Below are 23,860 nucleotides of genomic sequence, written 5' to 3'. Positions count from 1 at the left end.
TTTTGGAAGTGAAACTTGAGACTGTAATTTAACATTCAGTAAACAGGTCAGGAGATCAAAGTCCCTCACTATTTGCAAAGCAGAAATAAGGAAGATGTTCCTGTGATAGCTCTATTCCAATCAATATAATCAGACATGGGACAGTAGAGAAAACTCATCCAAGAAAGTGTTGATCATTAGGCAGAAACAAGACTATTCTTTAAGAAATAAAAGTCTTAAGAAGGACTCTTTGCTGTGGATCTTTATACTGGTGACCTACAGCAAACTGGATAATGACTTCCACATTTTGGGATGAAAATGGCAATATGAGTCAGGTACAGATATTACAGTTCATTATGGTCACCTGTAAAAAGCTCTGCAGTTTGTGAGGTTAGAGAGAATACAGAAGTCACTAGTCACATGTGGTAATTTAAATTTAAACATAAGTCAATTAAAATTAAAAATTCACTTCTTCAGTTGCATTAGCCACATTTCAAATGCACAAGAGATACATGTAGTTCGTGGCCCCCATATAGGACACAGCAATATAGAATATTCCATCATCACAAAAAACTCTAGGAACTGTATCGGGCTAAAATGAGGTAGAGGCCAACGTAAGGATGCCAAGTAAGAACCTATAATACCATATTTGAGAAAGAGAGTGCTCATTGGTTATAAAGGGGCCATATCACCCAACCTCCGAAGGGGAAAAGGAACCTTGGGTTCATACTCTCCTAGACTGGCTTTCAATAAATAATCAAGAGTTAAAGTGCTCTTTATGCCCTTGTGCCCTCTGGGACCTTAAAAACTAAATGTGTGTTTTCCATAAAATATTAAGTCAAGAGAAATTAAGACAGCACACTTAATGTGAAATAAAGTTCATATACTCCTGTTTAAACACAGATTAGAATTTCTGTCAGAACAATGCCAGTGAAAAGTTGACATTCTAATTAATACAATTTACATTATAAAGCAGTGAATATCTTTATCTTGCTATTATGAAATGCCCTCTTTAAAAAAAAATGGAAACTCTACTCAACAGGGAAATGAGTACTAAGGACAGAATGCAAAAACCCAAGTACAAGAGAGGTGGTTAGGGTCACTGGCATTTTTACACATCATCAACTCAGGTCTCTAAAAAGGGAAGCAACACACTCATCCTCTAAGACCACACAGTTTTGTCATTCTTTATCATCCCCAAGGCTATTTGCATGCAGCAGTAGGATTTTGAGCCTATTTTTCTCTTACAAAATACGCTGCAAAACACAAACACCAAAAACTGAAACATTCTCTTTCCTCTCTTTTCTCCCTCTCCATCTCTCCCTTCACTCTCTCTCACTTAACATCACAGAGAACAACAGTTCTGGGAGCCTGCGAACTCGCATACGTGTAGGACTCCCACATAATGTTTATTCAATCCAAATTCTGAGTGTGTAAGAGGGGCAGAAAATCAGCCCCACAGTTGGGTACCCAAGGATTCATGTTCATTGCCTTTGTCAATTTTATGCTATCAGTGAAAGGAATAAAGATGAGATCCTTAAAGCTTGAATTTTCATTTCCTATGACACGTGCTTTTTCTTCATGCTTTATCACACTCCACTACTTGGTTTCCACCCCTTCATAATTGATATCGGCCATTTGAAGCATTCAGTAAAAACCTCATGAGGTTCATTGAATGTCCCCCAGTCTATAATTCTTGCTTTTAACATATTCAGAAGCAAATTCATCTGAGTGTTTTCCACTTCTCCTCCATGGTTTTCTCTATGCACAGGAATGAGTGCAATGACAGTTGTATTAATTATATGCTGAAAAACTCACATAGCAGCAAAAATGATGGAGATCATTTTAAATATTTTATTAAAATAACGCAGTATAGAACAGATAATGTAAACCCTCTTGATAATGAGAGGTTAATTAATTTTACGAGAATTCTAGAAAGCTTAGAATGGTCATCAAAATTATATCTTTTATTTGTTTGCTTTTAAGAAAGGGAAAACCTTCAGTTGCTTTAGAGAACAAGGATCTAATAAAATTTTCTATTTCTAAGGTATTGTAAAATAATTACTTACCCTTCCAAAAAAGCTTTGAAAAGGTAGCTTGAAATAGGATTTACATTTCACAGTAATACTTAAAATGCCTGTAAATTTTCAGCTTCTGTAACCCATTAAAACTTGGTTTCAAAGGCATATAGTAACCTTTGATAAATAAAATTGATATTCCTCATAAACAAACAAGCAGTACATTAACTCCTTTGATTACTGACAGCAAGAACAACATAATCTCGCCTACCAAGTGTGTCTCCAGATACAGTTTAAGGCCATCCATCTCTGCTTTAGGGGGAGTCCAATTCTCTGTAGTTTCCATGGCTTCATTTAACCATTGAATGAATTCATCCAGCTTGTTTACAAATCCCTTGTGAGAGGAAAGAAAAGGAGAAAAAAGGCAAGAAAGGCATGTTAGTTGGTTATTCTGTAAAAGGCCAATATTAAAAGTCCCAAACTTTACCCATGATGAAATTGATCCCACTGTACTCTGATTCTAGTTTCATCTTTGCTGTGATGGGATTTCCACTATTCCTAGCCATGAAGTCTATCAAAATGAGAAAGAAATTGTCAATGCTTTCCTTTCAGTTTTTCTCTAGGATCACTTTTCTGAGGAATTTGGACTGGATTGTGATGTGTCACTGTATTGGTGACCTTAAAACATCAAAACATTTCTGGTGTCTGACAACCATCCCCCTTCCAAAAAATCAGGTCAGGTCTGCTAGGAATGCTCACTGGCCTTGGGGATTAAAAGCATTCCTGTAAAGATGGTGTTCTTCATTCAGAAGCCTATGGGGTTCAGTTGCCATAGCTGAACTAGAACTATATTTTAAAATTACATAAGTATTTAAAGGTCCTTGGACAAGTTCTGTTCACAGCCCAGACATCTGTGTCTGAGCCTGTGTGCTAAGAGGGAAGGAAGCATAGAAGAGTGAGACCAATGAACAAACATAAAACACTTGACTCCAGGTATGTACAGACATAAGATATATTCTTGGCTAGGAAGCACAAATCACAATAATCTTGAAATTTTTCAAATAGTGGTTATAAAATTTTATTGGCCATTTAAAAGAATACATCTGTAGAAACAGAAAATATTTTGAAAATAATGAAAGCCCAACTGCAAACCTAAGAGAAAGAAATGGGGCTGGGCTCCTGCTTTCCATGTCTGGGTAAACAGCACCACCTGGAGGTCATAAGGAGCAAGTGCAGGCTTCCACACATACTAGGAATAGATTGAGATGTCATTTGCCTGTTAAACTTAACCCATTCTTCAGATTGCTTTTTAAATAATCTTGATTAATATTCGTAATGCTTAACTGAGAATGTCCTGACACGGAAGTGGAAAGAGGTAAAAGTACATATTCTTTATAATGCTTCTCACAAGCTAGGTTTTTGCCATTAAGGTTTTTCCTAGATAACATTTTAAGATTCATAACCCTTTAATTCATGCATTAGACTACCTCAAAAACATTATGAGAAAAAAAGAAATTGTAATTGTGGATAATGGTAAATAAAAAGACAAATAACACCCAGGGACACAAATAGTCCATTAGAAGGGAACAAGGCAGAGATGTGGGCATAGAGTCCCATAGAGTCAGATCACACTGTCCTGCCATGCTCTGGTATGTTGTCAGCCTGTGTAGACAGAGCTCACTCTATCATCCCACACAGTGGTATATCATACCATTTCCCAGATTCATACATGCTTCCAAAAGCTTTTCCTATTGAAAAACTCTCTACTGTACCAAGTCTCCAAGGACAATGACACCCAGGGATACTATACTTATCACAACCAGATTTCACAAATGCAAGATTTCTCATTTATGTTCTTTTGCAAATCTATCCCAATCAGTTAGATTTGATAAAAGTAATGAGAAATATCATCTTAGAGACATCTTAATCACAAACTGAGACCTATACAATAGGTAGTTTAACATGCCTCCAATCCTAGACTCCAACCCTAAACTGATTGATAATATCACTGAGGTTTCCATTGGTCATCATTCAGAAGATTTTCTTCCAGGTGAGGTGAAAATATGTCCAACAGAGAAGGTTTCATGAATTTCATACAAGGTATTCCCTTACTAAATGAATTTTCTGGTGATCTACCAAAATCAACCTTTTTTTCTTCTAATTTTCTATATTGCAACTCTTTCTAAATGCCAAGAATCCATGCAAAATCATTCATTTTGCCCCTTCCTTTATCTTTAGGGTATCAGTTTGTCTGTTCTTTCTACTTTCTTGACTTTGCATAAATTTGAGTTACTTTGCTTTTCATTTCCCCCAAATACTTGACTCTTGAATTACACTTATTCAAGCTCAATCTTCTCAGTAGAGTGTCCCACCTGTTCAAAGTATTATTCCCCAATCTCCTTTGTCTGATAGACTACCTAGGGCTCAGAATATTTATCAAATTCATATCTGACTTGATGTTTACCATAGATTCCTTCAGATGTGTACAGTAAATCTGTGAGCAGAAGTAAGAGCAGAGTCTGTTAGAACTCTAGTCCTAATTTTTGATACTCTCATAATTAAAGTTTTCGTAAAAAATTAAGAGATACTTTGCTTACCAGATGGACTTACAGAGATATTGTTTGCCATCTGTGGATGCTAATCAGAAAACTAGAATTTAGATGGTTTATAAATGGAAGATGAAAATAGTACTTTATAGTTCTTAAAGCATTAAATAGTATTTACTACTGTGTTTAGACTTGTGTTTTTATATCTGTATATATAAATTGGTTTGGGGAAAAAAATTAAGTCAAAAAGTACATTATTTAGGGAGCAAGTAGTTAAATCCAAGAAGATAAATAGTGAAAGGTGTTATTTGAAGTGTAACTAGCTATAAACTATTCATTATCTTCTTTCCCTTCAAAAACAAACAAAAATGACGTGTGTGTGTATGTGAATGCACCGTTGCTTCCTCATAAAAGGTTAGTTTTAGCCAAATAGTATTAAACAATATGTCAGGTTTCCTATCATGATTATACAGTTAGCTGAAATCTGTGAGATGCAGATTAGTTAAAACCCATTGGTCCTGGATGAACATTTCTGGATGACACCTCTGTGTATCCCAGACAGATAGCAAACCTAAGCTGTCTGATATAGGGGAAACAAGAGTTCTCTCAAGGATTCTCTCTGGGTTTCTTCTGAGTTATATCCCATCCTCACAACTTTTTATTTGTTGTACATTTCCTAACTCTTTTCTTTCCAATGCTAAAAAGTTTCATCACTCACAATAGAAACGTGAGAAATCCCAGTGTTCCCAACTTACAATAAAAGCTAAGCATTCCTTCCCTTTAGGGAGATCTAGCTTTCTACCTCCCTTCCTGCTTGTAAGTGTAGCCTCAAGAATAGAAATAGGCCGGGCGCGGTGGCTCAAGCCTGTAATCCCAGCACTTTGGGAGGCCGAGGCGGGTGGATCACGAGGTTAAGAGATCGAGACCATCCTGGTCAACATGGTGAAACCCCGTCTCTATTAAAAATACAAAAAATTAGCTGGGCATGGTGGCGCGTGCCTGTAATCCCAGCTACTCAGGAGGCTGAGGCAGGAGAATTGCTTGAACCCAGGAGGCGGAGGTTGCAGTGAGCCGAGATCGCGCCATTGCACTCCAGCCTGGGCAACAAGAGCGAAACTCCGTCTCAAAAAAAAAAAAAAAAAAAAAAAAAAAGAATAGAAATAGAAATCATGAAAGCAAGCAAAATTGGAGTCCATTCAATTCATGATACCTTTATCATCTGCTATTTTTCCACCTCACTCAGCCCCCTATATCTGTGTACTCTCACCAGGTTTCTGTATAGTGGGCAGCGTACAGGTACTCTTCCCCTTATCATGAGATGTTCTTAGAAAGACCAAGAAAGTGCCACTCTATATACAGACCATGTGGATGTGCAGGTATATTCACATTTGAACACATACAACAATATTTGATGTCTATTTTCAGAAGTTGTGCTGGCATCTTTGTGGTGTGAATGAAAGATAATAAGGCTAACACAGGAAAATGGAGAAAAATATTTAAAAAATTATTTTGAAACACAGATCAAATCCTAATGCAACAAATATCAATCATTTATTCATTTATTTAACAAATATTTATTAAGTACCTTCTATGTGCAAAAAAGCACACTGCTAGACATTGTTGAAAATATAAAGATAAGGTAAATATCATTCTGGCAAAAATTTCAGCAGAACATAAAGGATGTCTAAGCCCTGAATTCAAGAAATTTTAAGAGTCAAAAAAGAATTTTACAATAAATAAAGAGTTGGGACACTCTCCTGGATATTGTGAAATTATTATATCTGTATCAGAATTCTGTCTGTATCCAAGTTTGTTCTTATTCTCAGTATTGGCCTATTGGTGTGTGTTTCTAATATTCTGAGTTCACATTCACTTCTCTGGAAAGCCAAAGAGGACTATGAAAATCAGATTTTCTTCATGACAGAATCCAATGCCACCACTGCACTATATATAAAGTGCATTTTATGCATATTCTAGTCTCTGTACAGGCTGAATTACAAACCTTTGAAAGGCTGCATTTTAGCCTTCATTGTTCAAACTCCTGCCACTGTATCTGTTCAGTGTCTTTCTTGTTATTTTCTACCAATGTCCTTATTGTCCCTTTCTGCTGCTTCTTCCATTACTTTTCTTTGACTCCCTGACAAGCTGTCCAAGAGCACAAGGAGGGGGAGGGTGACCCAGTCCACAAGATCCTGTTCTCCTGTCCACTCTCATGGATTAATGGTTTCCTTCTGAGTGAATCTTTGTCATACTCCTATTTTATACAGGCTCTGAGAGTGTAAACCCTTGTTTGGCACCACGCCAGGATTCAACCCCCAAGAAGAAATCCTGGTCATCAAACTTGGGAGAAAATGGAACAGTGGTTGCCCTTCTACTACTAGTTGTCAGCATACTACTTTCAAATCACTTGCATTTTGAAAGTTTCTTTGTGAGAGTAAAAACTTACTTTTAAACTTTCTAAAACATCAATCTCCTTAAAGACTAAGAAGCACAGTTAAAACACATGCAAATGCTTACTTACTGGCTTGTGAGAAATAATCTGCTAGAGCCTTTGGCTGGCTAAAATAATTTGAAGATTATTTTCACAGTGAAAATTTACAGTCAAATCTTGCAAAGTGATATATTCTCACAACAAGTTAAGAATACTCATTATTTCTTTTCCTAGCCCTTTCTCCTCTACAACAAGCCTTGTTTGGTTAAATAGAAACTAACTGGGTGGTGACCTTTGCCCTCTGGTAAGGCTGTCATATGCAGCTAGAACAAAAAGGAGGGCCTTCCTTGTGCCATATGTGGAGCCAGAGAACAGCCACAGTGGAAAACTAGATATGATCCCTGCCTTGTGGAATTGAAAGTCTAGGGGTGATTTTTACATGCGATTACATAATTATAGAGTAAAATGAAGTGGAAAACTCTTTCTCTACAAGAGGAAAGGGGAAATATACAGCAGGAAGTAGATGCTGTGTTGTCACGACAACTCTTCAAGACGGTGTTGATTATGGTCATTTTGCAAATGAGGAAACTGAAGGTCAGAGAAGGTAAGTGACGGGATTTTAGCATGGATTTCACTCCAAAGTCTATTCCTCCCACAGTACCGCACTACCCTCTAGAAAGTGTTCCTGTACACAAATTATCAGACCCAGGTAATAAAGAAGTAGTGTTTACTCCCAGTTTTAAAGTCTTGGCACTGAGATAAAATTCCCTGAGTCCTAAGTCTTTTATGCTTCTCATTCACTATTTTCTGTTGTTTTTCTGAAATGGGATTTGTGAAGACACTAAATGCTTAATGAGAAACACACTTATTTCTTATTTTTAGAAAACAAACATTACTCTAAAGTTCATTTCTAATGCACAAAAAATTTAAATGAAAAATTTAAGGGAGTTACATGCTTGAGTGAGCCCACTCTACCAGTGCTCAGTTACAGATGGGCTTGACTCGGTTTAATCTCACAGAAGATGGCCCCTAGTTCTCAGAAGGCAGTTGAGCCACCCTCCTGAACTGCTAATTCCTTTTGGTATTTGCTATTTGGAAGTGTATGTGAGTATGTGTGTATTCATCCTCAGCGTAATTCACATTTATTAGTGGACAGAGAAATTAGGTGTGATGTCTGATCCAGTCTAGATCAAGTTACCTGCTTCCACAAGCTGAAGAGTATCAAAAAAGTAAACAATTTTCGCTATTATGTACTTACTTATTTATTCATCTATTTTTAGAGACAGGGTCTCTCGAGAGATAAGGCTAAAGTATGGTGGCACAATCATAGATCACCACAGCCTCTAACTCTTGGGTTCAAGGAATTCTCCTGCCTCAGCTACCCGAGTAGCTGAGACTACAGGTGCACACCATCATACCCAGATAATTATTTTTATTTTTGTAGAAACAGGGTCTCACTATGCTGCACAGGCTGGTCTCAAACTCCTGGCCTCAAGCATTCCTTCCACCTTGGCCTCCCAAAGAAAAGAAAGCAAAGGTATTACAGGCATGAGCCACTGCACTTGGACTATTTCACTATATTTAAAAAAAAAAAAAAGCATCTGCTGTTCAATCTTTTAAACTATTATGCTCTCATCTGGACAATTCTACCTGAAACAAATAACCCTCAGATGGTACTCACTGTGTGCCAGAACCTGTTTTAAGTATTTTGTACAAATAGATCATTTAAGTCTCATAATGGCCCTGTGAGGTAAGTACTATAGTCATCCCGATTTTACAGATGAGAAAAGTGTGACCCAAGAGGTAATGAAATCTGCCCAATACCCTACAGCTAGAAGGTGGCAAACTATGAATCCAGAGAGCCTCATTGGTGCCACATGAAATCATGAACAGTCAGCTGATTTAACAGCTTGACTATGTCCCTGGTAGAAATCAGAAGAAGAAAAAATTTAAATGAGGATCAATTTGGGGGGCATGGGAAGGTACAGAGGGGAAAAAGTACTTATCATAAGCTAGTGTGGACAATGTTAAGAGAACAGTTGCTACAGCCAGACAAAACTGAATTTGATTCATTTAGTTTACGTATAAACTAAATGAACACCTTAATGTCTCTGAACCTTAGTTTCTTCATCTTAAAGATAGGGACTGTTACATTCATTGTGGGGTTATATGAGGACTATAAGAAAAACATAGTTTAAAGCCTGATGTAACACAAGGGCTTGATAAATGATTTTTTAAAATAATCATTCTCAATTAATAAGTTCCAATCTGATCTTTGATCTCACTGACTCAACAGTTTTTTTATTATTCACTAAGTCTACAGCACTTACTAGGTGCTGGCAATGAGATGGATTTTAAAAGTCCCCACACAGTCAAAATATAGGGGGTGGCAGCAACTGCTCTGGGCATTTAGAAGAGGGAGACATGGCTTCCACCTCACGTCGTCAAAGAGGCAGGATGATGGGGGCTGAAAGCAAGAATTTCACCACCTGCTACTTATCTAGTAGATCTGGTGGGGATCACATTTCTCTACTGTCACAAGTTTCAGAATAATCTGACTTCACATGCCACATTCTTTGGAGCCTATCTTTACATCATCAGTGGGGCTACCAAAAAGTAACAGCTAAAGGACATCATGATCCTCTTATCCACAGTAAAGATTTGTTTAGGTTCTAAATAAGGTAAGTAAAACTAGAACTTTATTTAGTAAAGTAAGTAACATTAGAACTTTATTTAGAAGCAAAATTATGCATTAAGATTTTTACATACATATTTACCAACATATATAATCTTCCATTTTTCACATGCTTTATAAACATAGTTTCTACATAAAATGGCTAGATTTAGATTTTTGCACACCAGCACTCAAATGCAATTTATCTTTCCCAACCAACTATACACTTATACTTAATGTGCCACCAAGACCCAGAGGCTCAAGACAAAGTGCTAGACAGTTAAAAGTTGTGCTTTGGACTCTACTTACATACCCACATTCCTACCTAGAAAATCCAACACAGTACAAGTAATTGACAGAAGAGGAGAGATAGCGTATGCTTTAAGAACAAAGACTGAAGAGAAAATAAAATAGTTTCAGTCAGTGTTGACTCTGATGCCACCAAAAGAAAACTCAAATACTGAAATGCCTTGTGAAATATTTAGCTTCTTTTCTAACAGTTGAATGAGATGGCTTTAGAATATGAAAATATTCCTGATAAAATTGTTCCAGAATAAAGGTAAACATTGTCTGTGGGAAAGAGAGAGAAAAAAGGAATGGAATGGTATTATCTAAAGCTATCCAGGTGGGAAGTTCTTTTCTGAACTCAGCATCATGTAGAAGGAATATCATACTTAATCCACAATTTATTCAAATACTATTTATTCACAGTGATTTCAACTGGGAAAAGAAGAACCCAGAAAGATTCCTAACTCTCATGATGGGAAAGGGTTTCATCTATCAAATTAGAAATTTTGAGTTCAGTTGCTTCCTATGGTTTATAAAAAAATTATCAATCACTCTAAGGGCAAAACAAGATTTGAATTCATATTATCAAAGTCTAATAAAAATAGTTATGAATAAAAAATGGGAATAAACCGGAACAAACAATAGGTTAATATTAACTGAGGACTTACCAGGCACTTATATAATCCTTACAACAACCCTATGACATAATATTCCTGTGCTTCAGGCACAGGCAAGATCAAACACTTACAAGCTCCAAACACTGTCAGGTATGAAGCTGGGGATCTCTCACTCAGGTGAAAGAAAGCCCCAAAGCTTTGCCGACTTCCTCTAGGTGAGACCTTGCCTCAATCACCCCCAATCCTCCAGAGGCTCTGGATAAGCACATCAGATCATCTTTATCTGCCTCTAAGTCTCAAATGAGGACCTGAGATACTCATAACTCAGAATTTAGGATTATGATAGTTTAATGGTTTAATTGTAGGTTTTTCATATCTAGTGTTATAATTCACAATACTTAAACATTTAGGTGCTATCTACCAGCTATTCTAATAACTTGTGAAGTTATTGAATAGTCACATTTCCCTATTGCAGAGAGGAAGAGGTCAAGGCCTAGAGAAGTTATATAATTTATTTAAGGTCATATAGACATTAAATGGTTATTAAATAGCTTTGTTCCAGAGTCTAAGCTCTGGACTACTGTGCTATATTCCCTCTCTAGCCAGATTTGTTCCGACAAGGTCCACAGAGAGAAAACAAAGAACAGGCACATTCTCTGTTGTTTGCTCCTATTTTCCAAGCTTCTGTGAGAACCCCAGCTCTTGTCATATAGATCAATCATTCCTATCAGAGCCCTATTTTAGATCATTCTTCCTATACTCTGTGCTCTCTCCTTTCAGCCTTTCTTTTCTTTCTTCCTTGACTATTGCTTCTCTTTTGCCTCTTTTTTGTCTTCTCTCTTCACCAGCCCCTCCTCTCCCTTGTTCCCCACTCCTCTCCTCTATTCCCCTACTTCTCCTCTTTTTTTCACTTTCTCGGTCTTTCTTCTTTCTACAGTTCAAAGTCTCCTGCAGCCTTGTTAGGGCTAGTCAATCACTTTACATCAACATTTCTGGACACGTCTGTGAAGTTTTAGTGAAAAGGGCTGACTCCTTGACGCTGAAGTACAGACCTGAAAATGTTTTATTCCTTGTTTAGATTAGCTCTAAATGCTTTCCTGATTAGTAAGAACTCCTTGCAAATCAGGTATCTGTAGCAAGAGTGCATGTGGCTTGATGATAGTATTTGTAGAATACTAAGATACACATGATTGTTGAGTTGTTGTTTATGTAAATATTCTAAATTTCCTCCAGGGAACATATAACAAAGATATTATTCAGTAATAACAAAGTCATTATTTTCAGAAAAAAAATGGAATTCCATGCATAAAGTTTATTGTACTGAATGAGCAAGAAAATGCCATGACCAACTTTCTACCAGAGAGCCTCAGGGTGGCAAGTCAGTAAATGGTGACAACTCAACCAGTGTGCTGTCAGGAGAACCAAGAAGACAGAAAACAGTATTATCTAAACACATCTTCTTAGAAAGGGGTGAAGGAGAAAGAAGAGTTCCAACAGAGATTAGAAGTACAGACCCAATTTTCAAAAGCCTCTTAGAATTCATCTAGTTCAAAGCTCCCTACATTTTACAGATGAGGAATCTGACACTCAGAAAAGGTAAGTAGGCAGGGCACAGTAGCTCATGCCCGTCATCCCAGCACTCTGGGAGGTCAAAGCAGGAGGATCATTTGAGTCTAGGAGCCTGAGACCAGCCTGGGGAATATAGCGAGACCCTATCTCTACAAAAAATAAAACATTTGTTGGGCATGGTGGTGTGCACCTGTAGTCCAACTACTCAGGAAGCTGAGGTGGAAGGCTTGCTTGAGCCCAGGAGTTCCAGGCTGCAGAAGCTATGATTCACTACTGCACTCTAGCCTGGTGACAGAGCAAGACTCTGTCTCTAAGGGAAAAAAAAAAAAAAAAAAAAAAAAAAAAAGGTTAAGTACTTGACAGATAACATTCACTCACCAGTAGATAGCTGAGCCAGAACTTATGTATTGTATAATCAAGTAAAGAGACCTAACTATGCATTTTTAAAGTTTTCATAGACCTCTTTTAGAAAAGATTTCTAGAGGCCAAAAAAAAAAAAAAAAAAAAAAGGTTGGGGGGTGGGCGAACAGAACTAGAGTTTTTAAGAATAATGTAAAACTTCAGAGTACTATTGGCTTAGCCAATTGAGTACACTGTTGGATAGCATTAGGCCAGCTGAAGTAAGGATTAAATTTACTTTTTTTTGGTTCAAACTCAATGTGTATGAGTGCTCATGCATCTGTATATTAAGTTGTTTATTCAAAAAACATTTATTGAGAATTTACTATGTATCAGAAAGTGTACTAGGTTCTTGGGACTCACATATATATAAACAAAATCTTCTCTTTTAGAGTTCAGAGCACCGTGAAGTGTGAGATGTATGATAATGCAGATTCACGGTTCTCAAACTTTTAATATGTAGCCTCCTATTAAGAATTATTGAGAACCCCAGAAAGCTTTTACTTCTTTGGGCTTTATCAATATTCATTTTAGCAATTTAAAACCATGTATTAACTAAAAATGATATATATTAACATAAATATATTATTAAAAAGAACTATGTTTTTGAAAACAGTGAAAAGAATGGCATTGTTTTAGCTGTATGCAAATCTTATGACTGGCTTAATAGAATATGGCTGGATTTCTATTTCTACTTCTGCATTTAATCTGTTACAATATCACATGTTATAGAGCTTCTGAAAACTCTGCTACACACAGAATGAGAGCAAAAAGGCAAATAACATTTAGTATTGATATGAAAATAGCTTTGACCTTGTGGACCCCCTGAAAGGGTCTTGAGAGCCCCTAGAGGTGCCTAGACCATACTGTGAGACCTCTTGCTGTAGTCAGGCGTCCCCAAACTTTTTACACAGGGGGCCAGTTCACTGTCCCTCAGACCGTTGGAGGGCCGCCACATACTGTGCTCCTCTCACTGATCACCAATGAAAGAGGTGCCCCTTCCTGAAGTGCGGCGGGGGCGGCCCGGATAAATGGCCTCAGGGGGCCGCATGCGGCCTGCAGGCCGTAGTTTGGGGACGTCTGTGTAGATCATCCCAAGTGCTCAGGAGCCATCGAAAATCCCTTTAACTCACTCTTTGGACATCAAGGGGGACTTCCTGGAGTAAACACAAGAAGTTAGCCCTGACAGATAAACATAAGTGATCCAGAAAAAGAATAGAGAGGAGTAAGAAGAGCAGAGAATGGCATTCCTAAAATGAAGTCCAAGAGAGAGCAGCTTATTCTGAGAACTCTAAGTAGCTGAGCCTGGCTAACTAACACTCTAGAGACAAACAGGAAACACTAAGAAATGAAGTTGCAGTCTGGCCAGGAGCTAGGACACATACAACATGCTCTGGAGTTTGTATTTTATCCGGAAGACAATGGAATGGTCATTAAAGGTTGGATGCAGGGAGTGAGAGAATCTGATTGGCTTCTTAGAAGAGTCACTCTGGCTGCAATGTGGAAAACGATGGCCAGTTGTAAGGCTGAGAGCAGAGAAGTGCTGCAGCACTCCGAAGGAGTGAGTTGATGAGGCTAAGCTAAGGCAGCTCAGTTGACATAGAGAGAACCTGCTAGGTTATAGAGACTACTCAAAGGAAGCATGAACAGGACTCACTGGATTTGATGGATGATGAGAAAGAAGCTGGGATGACTGCCGACTTTGTGTTTTGGTTGGAAGTACCATTCCCTGAGAGAGGAAATAAAAAGTTCCAAAAGAGAAATAGTTTGCAGGAAGATCATGAACATGATATTATGTATCATGAATTCGGTTTCTATACTTACTCAGTTGAAGCATCTAATAAGCCAGCTAGTTGTAAAAGCCTGGAACTCTAGTGCAAGATAGCCAGAGAAAGCAACATACAGGGTGTACTGAAGACCGTGGGCATAGATGAGATAACCTAGAACAGCATGTAAAGGGAAGATCCACTTGTATCATCTACATTATGAGGCCCAAGAATGCAATGCACTCAACTTTCTTCCCTCTGACCTTCATTCTGTTGTCTGTCTCAGTGATTCTGACACTGGCTGTGCCTCAAAATCAACTATGAAACTCTTAAAAGATAAGCAAAATTCAGAGAAATGAGATCTCCACAAAGTCTCTCAAGGATAGAAAGATAAAGAGTCAACAGCTGCAGAGCACTGGGAACATTTAGTTTTGATCTTGGGAAAGAAAGTATTTGCTGCCACTTTGTGACAAGCTTGCAAGATCTGATAATAACCAGGAGACAGGATGCTCTAACAGGAAGTACTGTGGCTCGGGAGAGAGAGACTCTACTTGTAAAATGAGGGCATTGAGCTGAATGATTTTTCATGCTTCTGACTGTTAACATCTGAAGTTCTTGCATACAGAGCTTCCTCCAAAGCCTGAGATGTTCAGACAACTCACCTCTCTTCCAGTTAGAGAGGGAACTGACCTTTTTGGAGTCTTCTACATACTCCCCCAATGCCTTCTACTCCATTCACTATATCTATTCTTCAAGGACAAGCTCAAATGCTCCTCCCCCAACAAATCATCCCAATCTATTGCTGCCTTTCCAACATACTTTCTTAATCTTTGAATAATTGGCAGTCAGGGGTTTGAGGGACAGTTCAAAACCTCTTACGGGCCCTTCCTTTTTCATCCCTTAATACACTGTAATGAATCTCCCTCTAGTTAAAGAGTGCTGTAAGAATTATTATTTATAAGCATATAATCATAAATATGTATTATAAATATAGTCAGGCCTCCATATTTGTGGGTTCTACATCCATAAATTCATCCAAGTTTGGATTGAAAATATTTTTTTTAAAAAATAGATGGTGACATCTGTACTAAACATGTACAGACTTTTTCTTCTTGTTATTCTTTAAACAATACAGTATAACAACTATCTACTTAGCATTTACATTATATAGTATAAGTAATCTACAGATGAGTTAAAGTACACACTAGGGTGTGTAGGTTATATGCAAATACTATACCATTTTACATAAGGAACTTGAGCATCATTAATTTTGGTATCCACAGGGGGTCTTGGAATGAATCCTCCATGGATACTGAGGAACGAATGTATGTATAAATACCAATTATAAATAAATAAGTATATATTATTTATAAGGTTATGTGACAATATTATATATTAGAATGTTGTTTGTATTTGTCTGAACACACATTCATAGCATAAATTTCCCTGCATAAACTTCCTAAGATGTCAAAGAAGTACATTAATTAAAATTACTGGGCCACTTAGAGGAGAATTATCTCTCATACAATACAAGAATCATCTAACAAGGCAAGAAGCCCAGAGTCTTAGAGAGAAGAGGGTGTAGGAACCTGGGGTAGCCATGATAGGTCCCACGAAGGGGGAAGGGTGCCCTTAACCATTGTAGGTGAGAGTTGTATATAAGGCTGAAGTTTCATAATAACCAAGGTGGCTGAAGGTGGGAGGAGAAAACAGGGTGGTGGCGTTTGATGTCAAAAGACCAGTCATCTCTATATAAGGAGCTGCTAAGACCTGACCCCTTCCCTCCCACAGTAGTAATAATAAGAACAACAATAACAACCATAAGAGCTAACATTTATTGAGTGCTTATTACATGCCATGTACTATTCTGAGCTCATTATATATTTTAAGGCATTTTATCATGACTCTCTGTGGCAGATATGATTTTTAATTCTCCTTTGCAGGAGGAAACTGGAGCACAAAGAGGTCAAGTCACCTGCTTATAATAGCACAGGTGGTAAGAGTAACACAGGTGATAAGCTGGGACATGGTTTACACAATATGGCTCCAGAGCCACATTCATAGTCACCATGCTTCACAACCATCCAGTACTAAAGAATGCCCTCACCCATTAGCATGAATTCCTCTAGAAATCTCTTACTATGAATGTATCTTTTCCTTTACTATGGAGTTCCATCTACTACTTTTCTGAATATTCATCCTTTTGGTATCACGGGCAAGGTTACTCTTGGAGTTCTTCCCAGCCACGTTTACCTTGTATAAAAGTGTGTCTAGAGAGTGAAGTGGGAACAATATGATTTTTCATGGACCCTGCATCCTATTAAGAAGGTTCTGGTCAATAGTCTTTTAAATACAATGGCATGTACCAAACAATATAGAACTTCAGATGTAATAAGGATAATTCATAAAATAGTTTTAATGAAACTTTGTGAGGTGAATGTAATAACTATTATACTACAGAATCCAGCCTGAGACTTTATTTATTGAGCTGGAGTCTCATTCTGTCACCCAGGCTGGAGTGCAATAGCAAAATCTCAGCTCACTGCAACCTAGGCCTCCCAGGTTCAGGCAATTCTCCTGCCTTGCCTCCTGAGTATTTGGGACTACAGGCACCCACTACCATACCCAGCTCATTTTTATATTTTTAGTAGAGACAGGGTTTCACCATGTTGGCCAGGCTGGTTTTGAACTCCTGACCTCAAGTGATCCACCTGCCTCAGCCTACCAAGTGCTGAGATTACAGCTGTAAGCCACCATGCCCAGCCTGAAACTTTACTTTAAAAGAGTACCAATAGTCTTCTCTATGCTATAGAAAATAAATCAAAAGCAAAAGTATTTTTGTTAATTCAACTTGTCAGCTTTATTTTGGGGCTCAGGTAGGAAGAAAAGAAAGAGTATTAGATCCCCAATTATGACTCCCTCCCTCTATCACACACACACACCTTTCTCAAGCAAGTCATACTAGTCTCTAGACAAATAAAAAATATGAGTGTCACCTACAAATGATACCTTTCCACTTTGATTTTCTTAAAGCATTAAAAAAAGAAAATACAATTTCCTTTTTTCCTAGATAAAACATGAAGGCAAATAGTAAAGTCACTGGGCTTCCTAAAAAGTAATGCACTGAGCCTCATCAACCTGAGAATGTAAAGCATATGAACCTGATATTAAAGGCAGCACCTTTCCTGGTTACAGTTGCTTAATCACCATGCAAAATTCAAGCCAACCATTCTGAGATAGAAAATTCTATAACCTCAGACCTGGTCTGACATCATGAGTGACCTTGAAACAGAGCCCACACTTTTGAAATGATTTTCCCTCTTATTGTCTGAACAGAGCACAAGCCTCAGTGCTTAATGGGTAATTTTAAGACACTACAATCACAAATCTGCCAAGGCAAATGTTTTTAATCTGCTTCACTTAGCTGACCTTATTTACCATAAATTCAGGCTAATCCATATCTAATTTCTACTGGGTAACTCACTTGTTTACTGTCACCACTGGCGCTGGTCTCTTGGCCTCTTATAAACTCTAGCCAGGTCCCACATTCTCTAGGATGTCTGGCTCTTGTCATATTACAGTGCTAGGAATGCAGCATGAATGGTTCATACCTCCAGGCTTGTTAATGTCACAGCCTCATGTTCACTTACCATTACAATCTTCTAAGGGGAACTTGAGTTCACCCAAAGTTCCATGGAATACAAAGCCAGCCATGTTGAAGTGATATATGCCAAGGAATATTGTACAAAGAAATGAGTGCTTTTCTTAGTCATTCCTCCTAGTTTCTCATAAAATTTCAGAACAGGTAAGTATTTATAAGTCATTCAATTCTATTCGTTTATTAATATTTATTTTTAAAAACTGAGGCTTGCAAGGTTACATTTCCAAGGTCATAATGCTACTTAGGGGCAGAATTAAAGTTCTTATCCTAGTTGTTTCTAATATATATGATGCAAATTCCCTGGATTCATAGGAAAAGTCACAATAATAATAAAACTAATATTTATGTAGCCTTTAGATTTACAATGACCCCTTTGCTCTTTGTAGTTTCATATAACAATCTGTGCAAAGGCATGACAAATATAATTAATATCTCATTTTAAAGACTAGAAGACTTAAACAGTAAGCTTTAAGTGACTTACTCAAGTTTTTGTAACTAAAAAGAGGAATTTTAAATTGAGCCCGAAGTTTAAGTTCCATATCCTTGAGTAAATTACTGACTTCGCTCTGTCTCTCCTCATTTATAAAATGAGAATATAACAGTGTCTGCATCAAGGGGAATTTTTTTCTTGAGAATTAAATGGAGTGATGTGTTAAGTGAACAAACCCCTTAGCACTCTGCCCGACATGTTGCAAGGGAGCATGAAATGTCAAAGTTTTGTTTTGTTTTTAAATTGTTGTCTTTGCAAAACATCCTACCACAACATAAAGTATGACTTTAGATTAAAGAAAAAGAATAATTCACTAATGTCCCAAGAATATTTTAGTTGAATTTAAAAATGCAATGCTAAAATAAATAAATAAAAAGTAAAAATGCAATGCTGACTACCCATTTTTTGCGTTCCATCGTGATAGTAATATTTGCTATCAAATTCAGTTAGGCACTAGTATCACCTGAATACAAGATATTAATGCATCATAGCCTTCCATACCAAGAAAATTGCAAAGAACTATTTTCATCTTGATGTTTAAAGCTGCAAACAGAAGGGCAGATATCTTCCCGACATATTTCAGTCCAACAGCCATATGCAGTGACTGGATACAGCCTCACGGTGGTGCTAAATCATCACTCATAACAACTCAAGACCCATTGAAAGCTCTATAGAAACCAAACTGAGGCAGGACTGAAACATTCCTAACGCTGTTAACCAGGAAGGAATTTGCTTTGGATCCCTGCGGTTCTTCTGGACCAAACTTGAGCAATGATCCTGACGTGCTGTCTCAACAAATCCATTAGCAATGTTAAGTTACAGTTTTTGGCCTGGCATTACAACCAATATAATATACACAGAAAATTTTTATTATCCTTAAAAAGATTTGTGCAACCTTACCTTTTAAAATGTTATGTTGACTTAGATTCTCAAATTGGATTTGAGCCCTATTCATCTACTGTGTATCTTAATTTTACATATCCCTTGGAGACATTTGTTAAATTCCTTCTATCTCCCAGTCCTCAAATTTCAGCTTGAAATTTCAACTCTTTTGACTCCCTTCTTCCACTCTCTTATTTTAAACAGCCACAAAATTTTATCAATTTGTCCTTTATAATATCTTCCCCCCCCCCCCCCATCTATTTCTTTCTTCAGTCAGTTTCCAAACCCACAGTTCAGACCCTTTTTACCACATGTCTAGGCTACTTCAATAACTCTTAAGATTAGGCTTAGAAGACTACCTCTTAACCACAACGGTACATTACAAATCTTGAAGAACTTAAAAAAAATACCCAACCCCAGGGATTCCGATTTAATTGGTCTGGAGTGGATATAGAGGTTGAAGTTTTTTTTAAAGCTCCCTTGTGATTGTAATTTGCAGTCACAGTTGAAAACTACTGCTAGAGGTGTACCCAGCATGCCACAGTCAGATCAACCTTCTTAAACTACCAACTCTATGGGCCAAACATTTTAAGTAGTTTTCCATCTTCTCAAAGATTACAAATTAGTTACTCAAAGGCCAAACTATCCCAAAAATGTGTTTTATTTGACTTGTTTAAAAATTGTTCAGACCCAAGATCTAAAAATTGGGAGATGTCACATAAAACCCAGATTTCCTAATTATTTAAAAAAATCCCAAGATCTTGCCAAAAAGGGCCCACATTCCCACACAACTACTACCTGGAGCTGACTAGTGGCTGCCCTTAGACATGTCACATATCTTCCAGTTGATTCAGTCCCATCACTCCCCATTTACAGCTGGCTATATGATTCATTTATATTATCTGCCTGGCCTCTTAATTTTAGTTTGTAGCCCTGATCTAGAGAATAATGTTCAAACTCAGTGATATGTTCACTTACTCATTCCCTTAAATATTCATTTATTCATGCATTCATTATTGTGTCTATGCCATGGAATCACTTGAAATTCAAAGTCCCTCATATTTTGGCCCTATTCTTTTTAACTTCACATTCCCCTTCCTCTAACAAATTTCTTTCTAAGTAGTAGTTTAAGAGACATCTTCCTCCCGATATTCATAGCTTAAAGGCTCATTTCCAAAATGTTTTTGAGGTCAGGTAATGCTATGTGACAAAGTGGGTCAGTGGGATGTGAGCAAAAGTGGTATGTGTAACTTCCAAGTCATATCCATAAAAACAAAGGTGGCTGCCCTCCATCTTCCCCTTCTTTTAAGCTGGAATGCAGACAATATATTGGTGGTGAGCCATAGAAGAGCAACAGGGAGAGGCAACCTGGACCTCAGGATGACCTCTATCTTCCCTAGACTATCTACTTCTAAGTAAAAAAGAAAGAGACTTCTATCTTATTGTATTTTGAGGTCTCTTTGTTTATAGTAGCTTAGCTTATACTCCAGAACACCAATGATTTCTCTTTATTATTACCCAAACATACCTTGAATATTCTTGCTCTCAACCCTGGCTTATGCAAAAGTACCTGTCACTAACATGCCTCCTCATCTCTGCTATATAAATTCTATTCATCATGCAAGGCCCAGATCAAGTAATCCCTCTCCTGTGATGCTTCATATAGCTACACTTGTATTATCACCTTTTCTCTGTTCTCCCACTGCATGAATTTTCACTTGGCACTTACTAAATATTGTCTAAGTATATAGACACAGAGCCTTGAATTATGTTGCCATATCTACCTCAAGTCCTAAGTCCAGGATCTAAAACAAAATTTTAGATTATGCATCATAAAAAGTATTCAGAGTTCCTACAGTATTCAACTTCTATTCTTCCTTTTTAATAATTTTGTGCACTGTCAATTCATACTCAATCTGTGATCCTTGAGGATGCTTCAATCTTCTCATTTTAATTACAAAGCTAAACTGCCCAATTCTTTAAGAATCTGTCTTTTTCCTTGATATTTAATTAAATCCTAGTTTCTTTATTCTTGTATCTAAACAATTCCTTGACTTTTTGTATACATATTTCAAAAACTAAGAAATGCACTGAAAAGATCAAGGACTCAAGCTGGAACGGTAATGAAGAGACAACTCACAGTGCCATCATATTTGGAATCTAAGAATCTCTAGGACAATACTGGAGGAAGAAAGTAGAAGATTCTCTCAAGGAAGGAAAGGTTTTTTTAAAAAAAAAAATGGGCAACAGAGAGTGAAAACTAGGTCCAGAAGAAAAGTAAAGAAAAGTGATGGGAAAGAAGATATAAGGAATAGAGAGAGTAAGAGACAAGAGGACTAGCAACTGTGAAAGAAAAAGTTAGCATAAGGGAAAGGCACATGCAAAATGGAATGCCAATGAAGAAAAGTGGAATTCCATAGCCTCAAAATGCTTCCTATCTAATAAGTATACTCATAAGAGATCACTTCAATGCCTAAGTATTATATAGCACACTAGTAATCCATCAAAACTAAGAAAACTGGTGTATGGTAGGTATAAAGGAAACATCAAAGGCAAGTGAGAATTTATAGCAGAACCTTGATTGTAAGTCACTCTGTGAGTGAATAAAAAAGGATACAGCTGTGTTTCAAATGGGACTTATTTGAATCTCAAATCAAGTAAATAATAGATAGGACTTTTTTTAAAAAGTAGGCTATAATGGGCCAAGCGGTGGCTCATGCCAATAATCCCAGCACTTTGGGAGGCCAAGATGGAGGATGCCCTGAGCCAAGGAATTCAAGATCAGCCTGGGCAAAATGGTGAAATGCTATCTCTACAAAAAATACAAAAATTAATATGAAAATTATCCAGGCACGATGGTATGCACCTGTAGTCCCAACTACTGGGTAGGCTGAGTTGGGAAGATCAACTGAGCTCCAGGAGGTTGAGACTTGAAGTGAGCTACGATCATGCCACCAACTCCAGCCTGGATGACAGTCACCTGTCTCAAAAAAACAAAAACAAACAAACAAACAAACAACAACAAAAAGACTGACTCTCAAAGCATTTTTTTTTTTCCAAGACAAATCCCAGAATATGACTTAGCCTTGTAGCTGTATCCTATCCTAAAAGAAGGCCTGGAGTGACAGAGAGCCTTAAAATATGAGTGGTAACTACACTGAAATAAAAAAAAGAAAATTCAAAAAGACTTAACCATAAGACCCAAAGTGATAAAACTCCTAGAAGAAAACCCTGAAGAAAAACATCATGGTATTGGGCTTGGCAATGATTTGTCAGTTATGGCTCCAAAAGCACAGGCAACAAAAGGAAAAATAGATAAATGAAACTACATCAAACTTAAAAACTTGGTGCTTCAAAGGACACCACCAACAGAGTAAAAAGTCTACAGAACGAGAGAAAATAATTTGCAAATCATACATATAATAAGGTGTTAATAGTCAGAATGGGCTAGGTGTAGGGACTCATGCCTGCAATCACAGCACTTCAGGATTGAGGCAAGGCAATTGCTTGAGCTCATGAGTCTGAGACCAGCCTGGGCAACAGAGTAAAACCCTGTCTCTACAAAAAAGTGCAAAAATTAATCAGGCATAGGGGTGCATGCCTGTAGTCAGCTACTCAGGAGTCTGAGTCAGATGGATCGATTGAGCCTGGGAGGTCATGGCCATAGTGAACTGTAATCATCCCACCACACCCCAGCCTAGGTGACAGAGCAAGACCCTGTCTCAATTAAAAAACAAAAACAAAAAAAATATATATAATGAACTCCCACACTGAACAACAACAAAACTCAAATAACACTATTAAAATATGGGTAATGGACTTGACATTTCTCCAAAGATGATAAACAAATACCCAACAAGCATATGGAAAAATGCTGAACATCATTATTCATCAGAGAAGTGGAAATCAAAACCACAATGATATATCACCTCACACCCATTAGGATGGCTACTATTAAAAAAAAAAACTAGAAAGTAGCAAGTATTGGCAAGGATATGGAGAAACTGGAACTCTGTACTCTGTTGGTGGGATTATAAAATGGTGCAAACTACTTTGAAAAACAGCAAAGAGATTCCTCAAAAAATTAAAAACAGAACAACCATATAATCCAGCAATCCTATTTTTTAGTATATACCCCAAAGAATTGAAAGCAAAGAGGTAATTGTACACCCACATTCATAGCAGCATTACTCACAATATTGAAGAGGTGGAAGCAATCCAAATGTCTACTGACAGATGAATGGATTAAAAAAAAGAATGGAATAAACATTTAATGAAATGTTATTCAGCCCTAAAAAGGAAAGAAATCCTGTCACATGCTACAACGTGGATGAACCTTGAGGACATGCTAAGTGAAACAAGCCAGATACAAAAAGACAAATACTACATGATTCCACTTAGATGAGGTATTTAGAATAGTCAAAATTATAGAGACAGAAAGTAGAATGGTGGTTACCAGAGAGCAGTAGGGAGAGGGAAAGGGTAGTTGTTATTTAATGGGTATAGAGTTTCAGGTTTGCAAGACAAAAAAGTTCTGGAG

The 23,860-nt window shown here is 37.4% G+C and overlaps 1 protein-coding gene across 4 annotated transcripts in view; it reads right to left on the bottom strand.

Annotated features, from left to right (window-relative positions):
* AKAP6 (A-kinase anchoring protein 6) overlaps window positions 1–23,860 on the bottom strand; it is a 662,618-nt gene that overhangs the window by 256,795 nt on the left and 381,963 nt on the right. For all 4 annotated transcript variants that reach the window (XM_074393336.1, XM_003924219.4, XM_074393337.1 and 1 more), the window contains one exon: window positions 2,269–2,391. In XM_074393336.1, the coding sequence (XP_074249437.1) occupies window positions 2,269–2,391 (123 nt within the window). The remainder of the gene's footprint in view (window positions 1–2,268; window positions 2,392–23,860) is intronic.

Source organism: Saimiri boliviensis, chromosome 2, assembly GCF_048565385.1.
Source record: "Saimiri boliviensis isolate mSaiBol1 chromosome 2, mSaiBol1.pri, whole genome shotgun sequence".
Classification (NCBI taxonomy): domain Eukaryota; kingdom Metazoa; phylum Chordata; class Mammalia; order Primates; family Cebidae; genus Saimiri; species Saimiri boliviensis.
This window is presented reverse-complemented; position numbering and strand designations above follow the sequence as displayed.